The following is a 13,630-nucleotide window of genomic DNA, read 5'->3' as shown; positions in this document are numbered from 1 at the left end:
CCTCAACTAGCCCCGGAATCATTGATGACTCTACCAACAACTTGATCACTTTCCTTTTTTTTTGTCGGATCTACTTTGATCGCTTTACATTGTATTATATTGTACAATATACAAGCCATTGCCTTCAGAGACGACCGAACCCCGAGAAGGGTCCTTGGCTGAGAATTTCTGGCTCGCGGCGAACCCAATGACCACCGGATGCGATGACCCGCCAATACACCCGGCAATGGATCCGAGGCTCTCAGGTTTGGGCTGCAAAAGGGTCCTAATATGTGTTGCTGAAAAGGATATGTTGAGACAGAGGGGTTGGTATTACAAGGAGTTGTTGAGAGAGAGCGGATAGTGGGGCTGTGGAAGTGATGGAATCACCTGGGAAGGACCATACGTTTCATTTGCATAGTCCTAGCTGTGATAATGCTGTGAAGATGATGAAGAAATTGGCCTCCTTCACGAATGAGTAGCTTCCTTTGATGCGGGGCTAGTTCTTGTCATGTCAATGTCTATTTGTAATAAAACATGAGTCTATGTTTTCATTTGCCAGGAAATATGTTCCTTGCGTGGTAATTTTCTCATATGATTTGTAAGTTTTAAACCCTATTGGTAAAATCTTGTAATGGGCAGTCTCTCGGTTGGTATGCTAATAGTAATTGCTAATAAATTTTAGCTACTTACAACTATCAGATGCAATACTAAGTTATAAACTTTCTTATATAAAAAAAAAAAAAAAAAATTACCGCTCAAAACAAAAAATTGATGTAGGTGAAAATAGTAATTTACCTGCAATATTAATAACAGACCAACATAGCATCGATTTTAGTGTGGTAGTAACTTGCCACCCGTGGTAAGGAATTTATCAACTTCAAGCGGTATGTAAGTTATAGTACCCTTTAAAACAAAAACTGAGCAGAAAAATTGGTGACTTTTTAGGTACAACTTTCACAAAGTTAGGTCCACCCCTTATAGGGAGAAAAATAGTTATTGCCTTCATTTTATTTTTACAACCTACTAACCTTTGCTTTCATTTGACTTGGGTTCTTTCAAGCCATACTTCGCATAACATTGAACATCCGATTTTCATTCAATTCATCATTGTGTAAATCCTATATAAGGAATCACCACTAACATATTAAAGTTGCTAAAAATCAAAGAGAGATGAGAAAATATTTCACTTTCCGCGCAACCAGATATCTTGAGAATTGAGACTTAATTATGTTAGTTTTTGAACTAATGCCTTTTATGTAGTACCTAAACTTGATTTTGAGCTAATTAAAATGCCAAGGTAGCCTAAAAACTATGAGGGTTCATCCTAACCACTCTAAAAATAAAAATAGCACTCAAGATATTAAATTGCGCAACCAAATGTAATCAAAGTAAACATACAAACAACATAATATTATCTCGAAAAAAATGGCATTCAAAAAACTCTATTGTAAAGCTCTAAAGGCTTACTCAATTCGGATTTTAACTTTCAAGGATTTTCTCTTTAAAATACTTGAAAAGCTAATTTTTAAAGCTTGTTCCAAAGATTTCTAAGTTTTCTAAATTTTTTGTTATTTTAAAACATTTTCTGAATTTTCTAGAATTTTTATGAATTTTTAGATTTTTAAATTTTATGAATTTTTTGATTTTCCTTTTTATGAATTTTCAGAATTTCCTGAAATTTTTTAATAATTTTCTTTTTTTATTATTTTTATGAATTTTAATACTTTATAATTTTTATTGTTTTTTCATTATTAAGAAAAGGACATTCGGACCGGGTCAAAGGATCCGGCCCGCCTAGCTGACCCGTATCTAATGGTCCGGGTTGGGATTGAAATTGGGCGAGTCTTGAGGCCCGGTCCAATTTTATTATTTTTTAAAATTCCGATCGACCAGACCCGACCCGATAGCCGGATCTGACCCAAGTCACTTTATTATCCGAATCTTATCTTTTCGTTTCCTGACTTCTTATTCCTTTCTATTATATTCTATTTTCTAATTTTTCTTTATTCTTTATTAGTTATTTCTTTTTCTTTTCCACGTCGTCTCCTTCCCTAAGTGTTCTTCCCAGTGACAGCCTTCTTCACCAACGTTTTCTTCACTGAAAACTCCAGCCATTCTACCAAGCTCTCGGCAAAGCTCTAATGGCTTCCAAATCATTCCTCGCCATTGATCGGTCACTGATGCTGACAATGACCTACGCCGACTTGACTACAATTCAACTCGCATCCTCTACCTAAACGATCTTTCCTTCTAGATCGACAATCACACACAACAATCTCCAACAAAACGAAACACATATGCTTGAGGGAAAACTATAGAGATCTAACACAGCGGCGACTAATCGCAAATCGTCGTCGGAAAAACAGAGGCGGATTTGAGACTCCAATTCCCTTCCCTTCCCTATTCAACTCGGCCAGGAAGTCTCGTCCATTTTTGTTATATTTTTTATTCAGTTTCATTCATTTTTCATTACTGTATAATTCGTCCTTCTTTTTTTAAACTCTTTTTCGATTTTTATGTTTTTGTTTAACAAAAGTAAGGTGTCAATAGCTCGTTTACCAACAAAATATGGAATTCGTCATTACAAATGAAATTGAAATTTAGTAACTTGTCATTAAAATTAAGTAACTTATCAACATAGGCCCTTTACTTTAGTAAGTTCAAACACCAAATTTAATGATTAACTATCAAGTTGTTTAGAAATTTTCCATTGGAAATAGAATCTTGACTTTTGAAGCTAGTAATTACTAGGTGGTTCAAGACTTGGCTTGCAAGTTGAAAGTCACAAATTCGATTCCCAATCTATCATGGATCTCAGGAAACCTTGATTAGTTTGTGAATGACAGGCCTAGACTTAGTTGTATTGTCAACTTGGGCTTCCCTGCTTGCTTGAAATGGACGTGGTGATGGGCTCACTGGGAAGCTAGTATTTTGTTGGCACTTAGAATGGAACATTCCATACGTTTGTGGATGTAGAATGTCAAGACAAAAGCATTTCCTAGATTAATGACAATCTAGTGTTCCAATAGTGATTGTTGACGAATTTAGCTTTGAATATTCGGCATTGATTCATCTATATCACAAATACAAGGAAAACAGACATGCCACGGGGCGATTTGAATGTCACCTAACATAAACGAAAGCTGAATTGCTCTTGGATGAACAGAATACATGCGTCAAAGAGGTGGATAAGACATATCATGCTCAACAGTGGAGAAAATAACTCCTCTATCTTACGCACAAAAAATCATGGCGGAGTTCACCAGAAAGGTTGAGATGTAAGATACTAATGGATTCGCTGTGATGTTCAGGGAAAACCGAGCTAAACTAAGAGACCGAACCGAAATCGAGTTAATCTGCTGAGCAGGATTCCGAGTCACTTTAACATCAATATTTAGAGCGATTTGCAGCTATAGCTGCGTGGAACGATTCGCATTCTATTATAACTTCAGAGAGAGACCAAACAAACTAGGTCGACTAAAAAAGCTCACTTCAACGACGAGAAAGTGCTCTTGAACTCATTTTGATGTAAATTAGAGGATCAGGCGAATGAAATTGAATCCCACAAATTAGTGAAGTCAATAATCACCTAGCTGATCAGAAAATCATGATCATCATCTCAGAATCAAACTGAAGCTTCGCTTGCAAGCCTAAACACAATGCATTGAATATTTGCTCGCAAGCCTAAACAGAAAAAAATTGTGTGCCTCATCCGGCTGGCTATCAAATTTCTTATCCAGTCAATATCATCATTCCGAATAAACAAATGAGGGTTTCATCATAGTACATATCGCACCAGACAAAAATTTACTTTACACTAATCGCAAGAAAATTCTTCTTTCCAGATATGACAAAGACTATCGACGATGTCTGGGTATATAAAAACAGCTACATAATGCAAGAACACAACAAAAAGTCATGTTTAACTCTCTTTGTTCTTCTCCTCAACAGTCAGTCTTGCTTCTACTTCAGTGTAAAACCTAATAACGGAAACAGAAGTGGCCCATGTTTTGGTTCCAGCGGTAAGGATTTACAAGGATGGCCGAGTGGAGAGACTCATGGGCACGGCAACCGTCTCTCCATCACTTGGTGAGAAAACTGGCGTCCAATCAAAGGACGTCGCCATTTCATCGGATTCTAGCGTGTCGGCAAGACTTTACATCCCAAAAGCAGCGATCGGCTCTCTCCACAAGCTCCCCGTACCCGTGTACTTTCATCGAGGAGGCTTCACATTCGAAACAGCGCAATCTCCAACTTACCACAACTATCTGAATGCACTAGTCGCGGAGGCTAACATCACCGCCATCTCTGTCGATTATAGGAGGGCACCAAAGCATCCTCTTCTGACGGCTTACAATGATTCGTGGACTTCCCTCAAATGGGTGGCCTCTCATTTTGCGGGAAATGGCCCCGAGGAGTGGTTGAATTCTCATGCCAATCTCAGCAAGGTAATCTGAAAATGCTTTCCACTTTCTATCGAGATCACTTATTGGCCTATAATACACTGATAGATATTGCATTCAAACTCATAATAATATATCTGATCGGTATAGTTACGGTTGTAATATAACAATGTTTCGCTATCACCATGCTATAAAGAGTTGATATGCTGTCTTTGGTGATGTATGTTCGAAAGTGACGACACCTTCAAATTGAGTGAGGCAATTTGTTAAAAGCTAGTATTTTCTAGGGATGGGCACGAAGTGGGGCGGGAACGAATATCGCTGTCCCGAGTCCTATGCGGGATGGTTAGCCACGCAAGGCCCCGCCAAAGAATCGACTTTTACTTAAATACAATTAGCACTATTTAGTAGATGGTTATTTGACATTTTTCTTATTTTTATAATATCTGTAATAAAAAAAATGGGGAAAAGTACTGAAAAAATTCTAAATTTATTGTATTTGTACCAATTTAATCATAAACTTAAACATTTTCACATTTATATCAATTCAATTCAATCCATCCAGCTAATTTTGGCTAGTCGGTGCTAACGTGGACGATGACTAGTGACCGGATGCTGATGTGGCAATTTTATAATAACTTTTTTTTGGAATTTTATATTAACTTTTATGTTTTCTCTTTTTCCTTTTTCTTTTATTTTTCCTTTTATTTTCTCTCTTCTTCCTCCTTAGACTTTCCTTGCAATGATCAGCAAGCCTCACAGGAGGCTCACCGGCCACTACTAGCCACTAGGAGAGGGCCATGATGCCCTCGCCGATTGCCAACAAGGAATGTGGCCTAGGCGAGGTTCGGCAAGGGCAACAACTCGCACCAATGGCTGGCAAGGGCTTTGCGCCCTTGCCCACTAGCCAACCAGGGAGGCTCGCTGGCCACTACAAGGACTTTCCCAAGAGGACGAAGAGAGAAAAGAAAAGGAAAAAGAAAAAAAAAAGAAAAGAAAATTAATAAAAAAATTTGAAAAAGTAAAAATATTAGTACAAAAATTGCCACGTCAGCATCTCAGCCATCAATCGGCGTCCATTTAGCACTGGCTAGCCAAAATTGACGAAATAAACTAAATTGTTATTTTTGTGAAAATGTTTAAAATTAAATTTGGTCTAATTAAAAGGTTTATAACTGAATTTGTACCAATATAATAGATTTAGAACTTTTTTGGTACTTTTCCCTAAAAAAATGGCCTCATTGGTGGATTTTATCAATAAGATTAACGTCATGGGTTGGTTTTATAGAGCCGATCGAGCTCCAACTTCACAAATTAGTCAGCGTAGGACAATCGTGAAGATAAAAGCCCATGGAAAACAGTTGTCCCATATTGCTCACCTAGACTTTCCAAGCTTGCATTCTTTACAAAGGCAAGACTTGTAGGGAGAAGATATTGTATTTAATGGGGTAATAATATTATTTCATGCTTTCTTTTTAAATAAAATATGCTTTTTTTCTTAAAGTGTGCAATGGGCGAATTAGCAAGGCGGGCCAAGGCTAACGGCAGCCTTGACCCGCCGTGCCTATTGTCCCGCCCCATGCCCCGTGGGGCATTTTTTGTGGGGAATAACTTGTTTGAGTTTGCCTCCAAAATACATTAACAAAAAAGTCAGCTTAATGGTAGAATTCTATCAAAAAACTTATGGTGACTTAAGAAAATGTTGTTCACGAATTTGAAAGTTTTTACGTTCTCAATACTGAAAAGATGATTTCAAGTCTAAACTTAGAAGAATAAGCCAAAAGCCAAAATTAAAGCCACCCTAAATTTTTTTGCTAGTTTCTATGATCAAATTTCAAAAGGTTTTGGGTGGGCAGTGGAGATCAAGATATCGCGAGAATCCATGACTTTTATACAGTGCTCACTTGAGTGCTCTAAGTTTTGTATGACTAGTGATCAATCGAAAAGTTTTATGGCATTCAAGCGATAGTAAAAAAAGTTACAGCCCTTATATGAGCGTCATATGAAAGTTTAAAACATTCAAGTGATCGGAAAAAACAAACCATAGCCCTCAAGTGAACGTCATTCAAAAGTTATAACTCTAGTATTGTCTTCTTCCTTTTTCCCCAAATAGTTGAAAAGAGCTCAACAAGTACTTGGAAATCATGATTCAATTTTGGTGGTTATAAAATCAATTTTTCATTTTCACAGATAACTTAATTGTCTTTGAGAGCTTTTCATTACTACATCCTTACAACTTTCCCGAAGTTCTTCATAGGTGTTTATGGCTGGTGACAATGCCGGTGGTAACATAGATCACAACATGGGCATCCAATTGGGAGGGGAGAAATTAAATGGAGTTGAAATTGCAGGTGCTATTATGGTGCATCCTTTTTTCTTGGGCAACAAACCACTGCCTTCGGTGACCACTGAGCCCAAGAAGACATACTTCTGATAGATGCTAAAACGCGCAATCCCATGATCTCCATAGCTAAAACAAGAACACATATATAATCAAGTAGAAATATTAATGCACATGTTTTAAAATCCATCGTTCTTGATACGAAAGCGGAAAAGTAATGATTCAAGCGCAAGTTTTTCTCCTCTATTACCTTATATATCACTAGCTTAATGAGATGACCCATTCACTATTTAACGCTAGATAAACACTCATTTGTGAGAATAATTGTGAAATTAGGGTTAGATGATAGACTTGAACACTATTTATAGAGTTTCCAACCAGATCCTCTCATTATGGGCCATGTTCAACTCAACCCACACTAGCCTGTCTCATATTAGACTAATTAATAAATCTTTTATTTCACCTTAGACCAACACCATAAAATAGTAAATTATAATATCAATTAATGCTATCCACATTAGGAAAACTCTTACATTATCTCACTTGGGCTATATTAATTGAAAATATATTGTATATGCACACATTGGTCTAGAGATAATTCTTAATAGTTAATCACATCCCATAAAGTCTCAAACACAAAATCATGGCAAAAACTGCATATATACATATAGAGACTTCCATAGTCACTAGAGTTTTCAACTTTATTTATATGAATTCAATATGATAGTATGGCAAATGGATAACATCTTTCATAAAGAGATTCTATTTGTTAGTCACTTTTCTCTTACATTAGGTATCACGAAAACCTATGCCACTAGAAAACGTCTTTTTGGTTCCCATGAACCCACATATGTTTTGTCTTTATGGTGAACCTTTTTTAACGTGTAATAAGACATATGCTCAAGGCTAATAACCAGATGCCCTAACCTTCACTCAAGGTTTATACAATACCTTAATACTTTTATCAATATATATTTAACATAATAAAATTCATTCAAAAATATTTTATTGAATGTAAAAGTTGATATATATCAAAACATTACTAAATGTAACAAACACATATATAAACTTTATTAGAGAAAAATAAAAATAACTCTCACTAAATAACAATATCATAAGATGCTCCTAAGCCCATGCTAATGACATGTCGCTCAAATATATAAGGGTGTAGGTCTTTAGTTAGTAGATCTGTAACTATATCATCTGTATGAATATGATCTATGGGAACGTCATCATTTTGTATTGATTCATTTATGATCGAAAACTTGACTTCCATGTGCTTAGATCCCTTGAGACTTCTGTTGTTATTGATAAATAACATTGTAGAGTTATTATCACAATATAACGGTATGAGCCTATCAACAAAATAAAAAATGGCCAACTCCGTAATGAGGTTCCGCAGCCAAATAGCCTAAGTAGCAGCTGAAAAGCATGTTATAAACTTCGATTGCATGGCAGAAGATATAGATTTATGTTTCTCACTCTTTCATGATACTGCACCTCTTGCCAACATAATATGTTTCATGTTGTCAACTTCATGTTATTTTGACAGCTAGCAAAATTGGCATCCGAATACCCTACTAGCTGCATGTCCGAAACATGTCTATAAATCAACATATAATCTCTTGTCCTCTTTAAATACCTTTTTTTTTTTTTTTTTTTGCCAGCAACCATATGATCACATCTTGGATTTAACTAATATATGCCTAGAAGTTCTATCGCAAAAACAATATTTGGTTTAGTGCAAACTTGAACATACATAATACTTCCAAGCACACTAGTATGAGATACATCATTCATTTGAGCTTTCTCAAAATTTGAATTAGGGCATTGTGAGAGACTCACTTTATCACCCTTAATAACATGAGCATTTCTTGGATTGCAATGTTGCATATTGAATGTTTCTAAAATACGATCAACATATGCCCTCTGAGACAAACCCAATAAACTGCGATAACGATCCCTATGAACTTCAATGCCAAGAACAGAAGATGCATCACCAAGGTCTTTCATGTCAAATTTTTTTTATAACATCCACTTTATCTCATGCAATATTCTAATGTCATTACTTGCAAGTAAGATATCATCTACATAAAATATGAGAAAAAGATATTTCTTCCCACTAATCTTGCAGTATATACACTAATCTACTTTGTTCTCAATAAATCTAAATAAAGTGACAACACAATGAAACTTTAAATATCATTGTCTAAAAGCTTGCTTAAGGCCATAAATAGACTTTTCCAATCTACATACAACCTTAGCCGAATCATCTACCGCCAAACCTTTAGGCTGCAACATATAAACCTCCTCATTAGGGTCTCCATTTAGAAAAGTAGTTTTAATATCCATTGAGTGTAACTCCGTATCAAAATAAGCTACCTATGCCAAAATCACTCTAAAGAATCTTTAGAAAAAATTAGAGAAAAAGTTGCTTCATAATCTATTCTCCAAGTTTTTGGCAAACGACCCATTAAGTAGTCTAACATTACCATGTATGCTAAAATTACACATCACCACGATAAAATCTAACAATCTTTATGATTTTTCCCAACTATTTATTTACTTTTGTCTGAAGAATCTTGAATTAGTCAAGAGACTCAGACTTTTCTTTAATAAAGTATAAGTATCCATATTAGAAATAGTCATCAATAAATGTGATAAAATAAAAATTTCTACACAAATGTGTCATGTATGGTCCACTAATATCGACAAAGTAAAACTTCGAGCTGTGATTTTCTTTTTTATCTTAATCATCTTACTTCTACAACAATCTACGCAAGTCTCTAGATCACTTTTAAGAGTAAGTAGGATGTCAGCCTTTATTAGCATTTCTACTCTTTCTCTAGAGATGTAACCAAGACGTTTATGTCATAATGCATAAGATTGTTCCCTATGTAGAGGCCTTTTGGAAACAACATTTTTAGCTGAAGAAACGACATACATATTGTTAGGAGATCAACACAAACAATACAATCTATTGGATAAATTGCAACACCCAACCTTATTTGAATTATAAAACATAGAAATACTATTACTCTTTATTTTAAAGGAGTATTCACACATATCCAAACAAGACATAGAAACTAAGTTCCACTTAAAGGAAGGTACATAAAAAGTGTTTCTTAGCGTCATCCTAAAATTAGAATCTAAAATCAAAATAACATCTCCCACGAACTCAACGTCAACACTATAAGCTTTAATTTATCCTAATTTAGAGTCCTTCTGTTTATGAACCTGTGTATGGTAAACACAATATGATTAGTTGCACCACTATCTAACCACCAAGAACTGGATGGGGCTTCAAATAGATTGGATTCACAAAAAAAAAAAATGCCAAAAAATAATTACCTTTAGGCTTACTTTTGGTTTTCTTAGACAATCAAGCTTTATATTTATTGCAGCATTTCTTTACATGTCCTCTATTCCTACAAAAGTAGCAAAAAACACCATTTTTCTCATGACCCAAACTATTAGAAGGTTTTCATAATTTCCTTTATCATTGGAAGGACTAGTAGCTTCATAATTTCCTTTATTATTGGAAGGACCATCAGCTTCATAATTGCATTTCTGAGTATAATTTTTGAACTTCTTATCTTTGTCATCACTAGAATTAGAAGCATAAAGGGCAATGTGCTCTTTATCTTTTCTTCAATTTTTCTTCCTCTACCACCACCCTTGCAATCAGGTCATTAATTGACCAAGTCTCATCTTGAAAACTATAATTGATCTTTACAAGTGCAAAATCAGGAAAAAGAGCATTTAGAGCTTGATGCCCAATGCAAGCCACATGAATAAAATCATTGAGAGTTTGAAGTTTTGTCTGCAAATCTATCATTCTTACAACATAATCCCTAACTCCACCACAACTATCATATTTCATATGAAATTGTGTTTGTAGGTGTGTCCATATCTCAGCATTAGATGAGATACGGTTTCTAGCCACCAAGACTTCCATTATTTGTCTTGCAGCGCAGTCTACAAACAAACTACTTTTCAAATGTTTTTTAATAGAACGTTTCATAGACAGCAAGCAAATTCAATTGCTCTTTTCCAAAGTAGCAAAATGTGCTTTCTAAGCTTCTGTACTCTCGACAGGAAAGTCTACCGACTTATCAGCAGTAAAAGCCATATGAACATCTGACATCTCCATAACAAACAAAAAATCTTCTTTTCATCTCTTAAAATTTGAACCAGCAAGAATTTCTATAGTGACGGAGTTACTATTTATAAAAGAATGTGACTGAAAAATAAGCAATATCTATAATTAACATCATGTGAGTACTGTGTAACTTGACGTACAAGTATACATTTAGAGCGTTACATGCAAAATCACATAATTATATTTGTGCAGAATACATGACATGTAATTGTACACTCCCCACATAATAGCGGCTATGAGAATATATTCTAACATTCATGAATTCATCACTTTGGGTGTATGAACCACTAGGATTAGTCACTCCTCTATCACACTATCATGTATCCCTCCATGAATTAATACACAATCATCTCCTTTGGGAGTATGATCATACATTAGATTAGGAGACATCCCATCATTATACGAGACCAACATTTTTCAAATCCAATCAAGTGTGCTAATTTGGCGATCACAACTCAATTGAATTCTTTAAACTCTCTCATACCGGGATATAAACTTGACTTCTCGCGTACACCATATACATGTGATTTTAACTTTAGTGATAAAGGCAATTTATTACTAAAATCACATATCATGATAATTACACTTTTTTATTCATTAATATAAGTTAAACTTTATATATATATATATATATATATATATATATTCAATGAATCACACTCTTTAGAATATATGTGTGATAATATACTTGTAAACCAACACCTGTATTTCCAAAATCATGAAAAAAAAAAAAAACACACACACACACACAAGAAAATACGCAAAAATATATCAAAAATACACATATTTATGATTTTGTATGTATCTTCACATTCACAAAATCATCAAACAAATAAAATAAATACACCACAAGGTAGAGCATGACCATACAAGCATTTAGCCGCCATTTACGCTCCCATCGGAGGCTCCACATGCCCGCAAGTGCTGCCTAAGTGTGCAATGAGTGGAGCACACGTGTGGACGTACTTCTCTACAATCCAGTCCAACCGGTAGCAGTCTGACCAATTCTTGGCTCAAGTGTACGGTTTGACAGGTTGACCGGTCCTTTCAATGGTAACCCGGTTCAAGTGGGTCAACAAGTCGGATCTTGGGTTTGGTCTCGGGATCAATGGGTCAAGTCACTGGATTGGGTCGGGTCTCACAAGTCATGTTTTATTAACATCACCCCTAGTGCATGCCACGCCTGCATGTGAGCACGCATGAAGGAGCGTGTGGGCACATGGGTGCATGCTTGACTCCCCTAGCGGTGTGTGGTTGTGTGGGGGCACGTGGGGCCTCCCCCAATGGCACACCATCCATGGTTTTGCTTGTCTTGTCGAGTTCTTTCTGTTTATATAATAGAAATCGAATTTTGCCGCACAAAATATCATGAAAATCAAGCAAAAATTTATGCGTTTGAGTTCTAGGTTATAGCTGCTCTGATAACACATGATAAACGTTAAAACGCCTAATCCCATGATCTGCATAGCTAGAACAATAATATATATATAGAATATATATATGTTTTGTAGAAAGATTAACCACTTGTTTTAGAATCCATCAGATGTAAATAAAAAACGATGATCCAAGCGTAATGATCCAAGCCCATTCACTCTTTAACGCTAGGTAAACACTCATTATGAGGTTAATTGTGAGAATTAGGATCTAAGGAGAGACTTGAGCACTATTTATAGAGTTTCCAACCAAATTCTCTCATTACGGGCCAAGTTCAACTCGATCTATCCTTACCAGCTTCATATTAGACTAATTAAAAAATATTCTATCTTACCTTAGACCACTACCGTAAAACAGTAAATTATAATATCAATTAATGTAACCCACATTAGGAAAACTCTTACAACTTTGCCCAGAAGTTCTAGCTCGCGGCAAACCTAATGACCACCTGGTGCAACGACCCACTAATAAACTGGACAACCAACCCTAGGCTCTCGAGTTTTGGTGTTGATAGGGTCCTAATTTTTGTTGCTTAAAAGGATCCGTTGAGATAAAGGGATTGGTACTACAAGGAGTTGTTGAGTGAGAGCGGATGGAGTGGTGCTATGGATGTGATGGAAGCACCAAGGGAGGATCATTTGTTTCACTTGTTAAACCCTAGCTATGATAATGCTAAGAGGATGATGAAGAAATTGGCTTCCTTCATAAGCAAGGACAATTAGGAACAGAGTTATTACTGTCAATAAGTAGTTTCCTATATGTGTAAGGCTATTTCTTGTTGTCTCTATGTCTATTAGGTTTTCATTTTCCAAAAACCATGTTCCATGCATGGTAATTCTCTTATTTGGCTTGTAAGTGTTAAATCTTATTGACAAATCGTGTAACGGGCAATCATGGTAATTTACCGATAATTTTAGCTACTTACAAACATGGAATGCAATAATAAGTAGTGTTGCGACCTTTCCGAACCCTCCTAGACACAAAGGCTAATGGCTCAACTAAGTCTAAGCTCTCCCAAACCCATCAATTCACGGCTTATGGTCTGGGTTTTTAACTTGCAAGTCATTTTTATTTAGAAATCACCACTAATCGATTTGCGATGGGTCAATTAGAAACTCAACTAAAATATTTAGATAAATACTTTACTCATGCACAACTAGAAAAATTAGGATCAAGGACTTGATTATATTAGTTAATAAATAAATGCCTTTTCAGTACCTAATTTTTAAAACTTTAATGTTCAATTTTTTTAAAGGATTTTTCATGCAAAAATACTTTTTTTAAAAAAAATGCTATTTGTTAGCTTTT

The 13,630-nt window shown here is 35.5% G+C and overlaps 1 protein-coding gene across 1 annotated transcript; it reads left to right on the top strand.

The window, feature by feature from the left end:
• Positions 1 to 226: 226 nt before the first annotated feature.
• On the top strand, positions 227 to 13,044 carry LOC120296022 (probable carboxylesterase 7). Its single transcript, XM_039317674.1, has 4 exons — positions 227 to 245; positions 3,979 to 4,430; positions 6,643 to 6,747; positions 12,895 to 13,044. The coding sequence occupies exons 1-4, from the start codon at positions 227 to 229 to the stop codon at positions 13,042 to 13,044; spliced, it is 726 nt and encodes a 241-aa protein (XP_039173608.1).
• The last annotated feature ends 586 nt before the right edge of the window (positions 13,045 to 13,630 follow it).

The sequence above is a fragment of the Eucalyptus grandis genome, chromosome 7 (assembly GCF_016545825.1).
Source record: "Eucalyptus grandis isolate ANBG69807.140 chromosome 7, ASM1654582v1, whole genome shotgun sequence".
Classification (NCBI taxonomy): domain Eukaryota; kingdom Viridiplantae; phylum Streptophyta; class Magnoliopsida; order Myrtales; family Myrtaceae; genus Eucalyptus; species Eucalyptus grandis.
The sequence above is the reverse complement of the archived record's forward strand: the minus strand, read 5'-3'. Positions and strand labels throughout refer to the sequence as shown.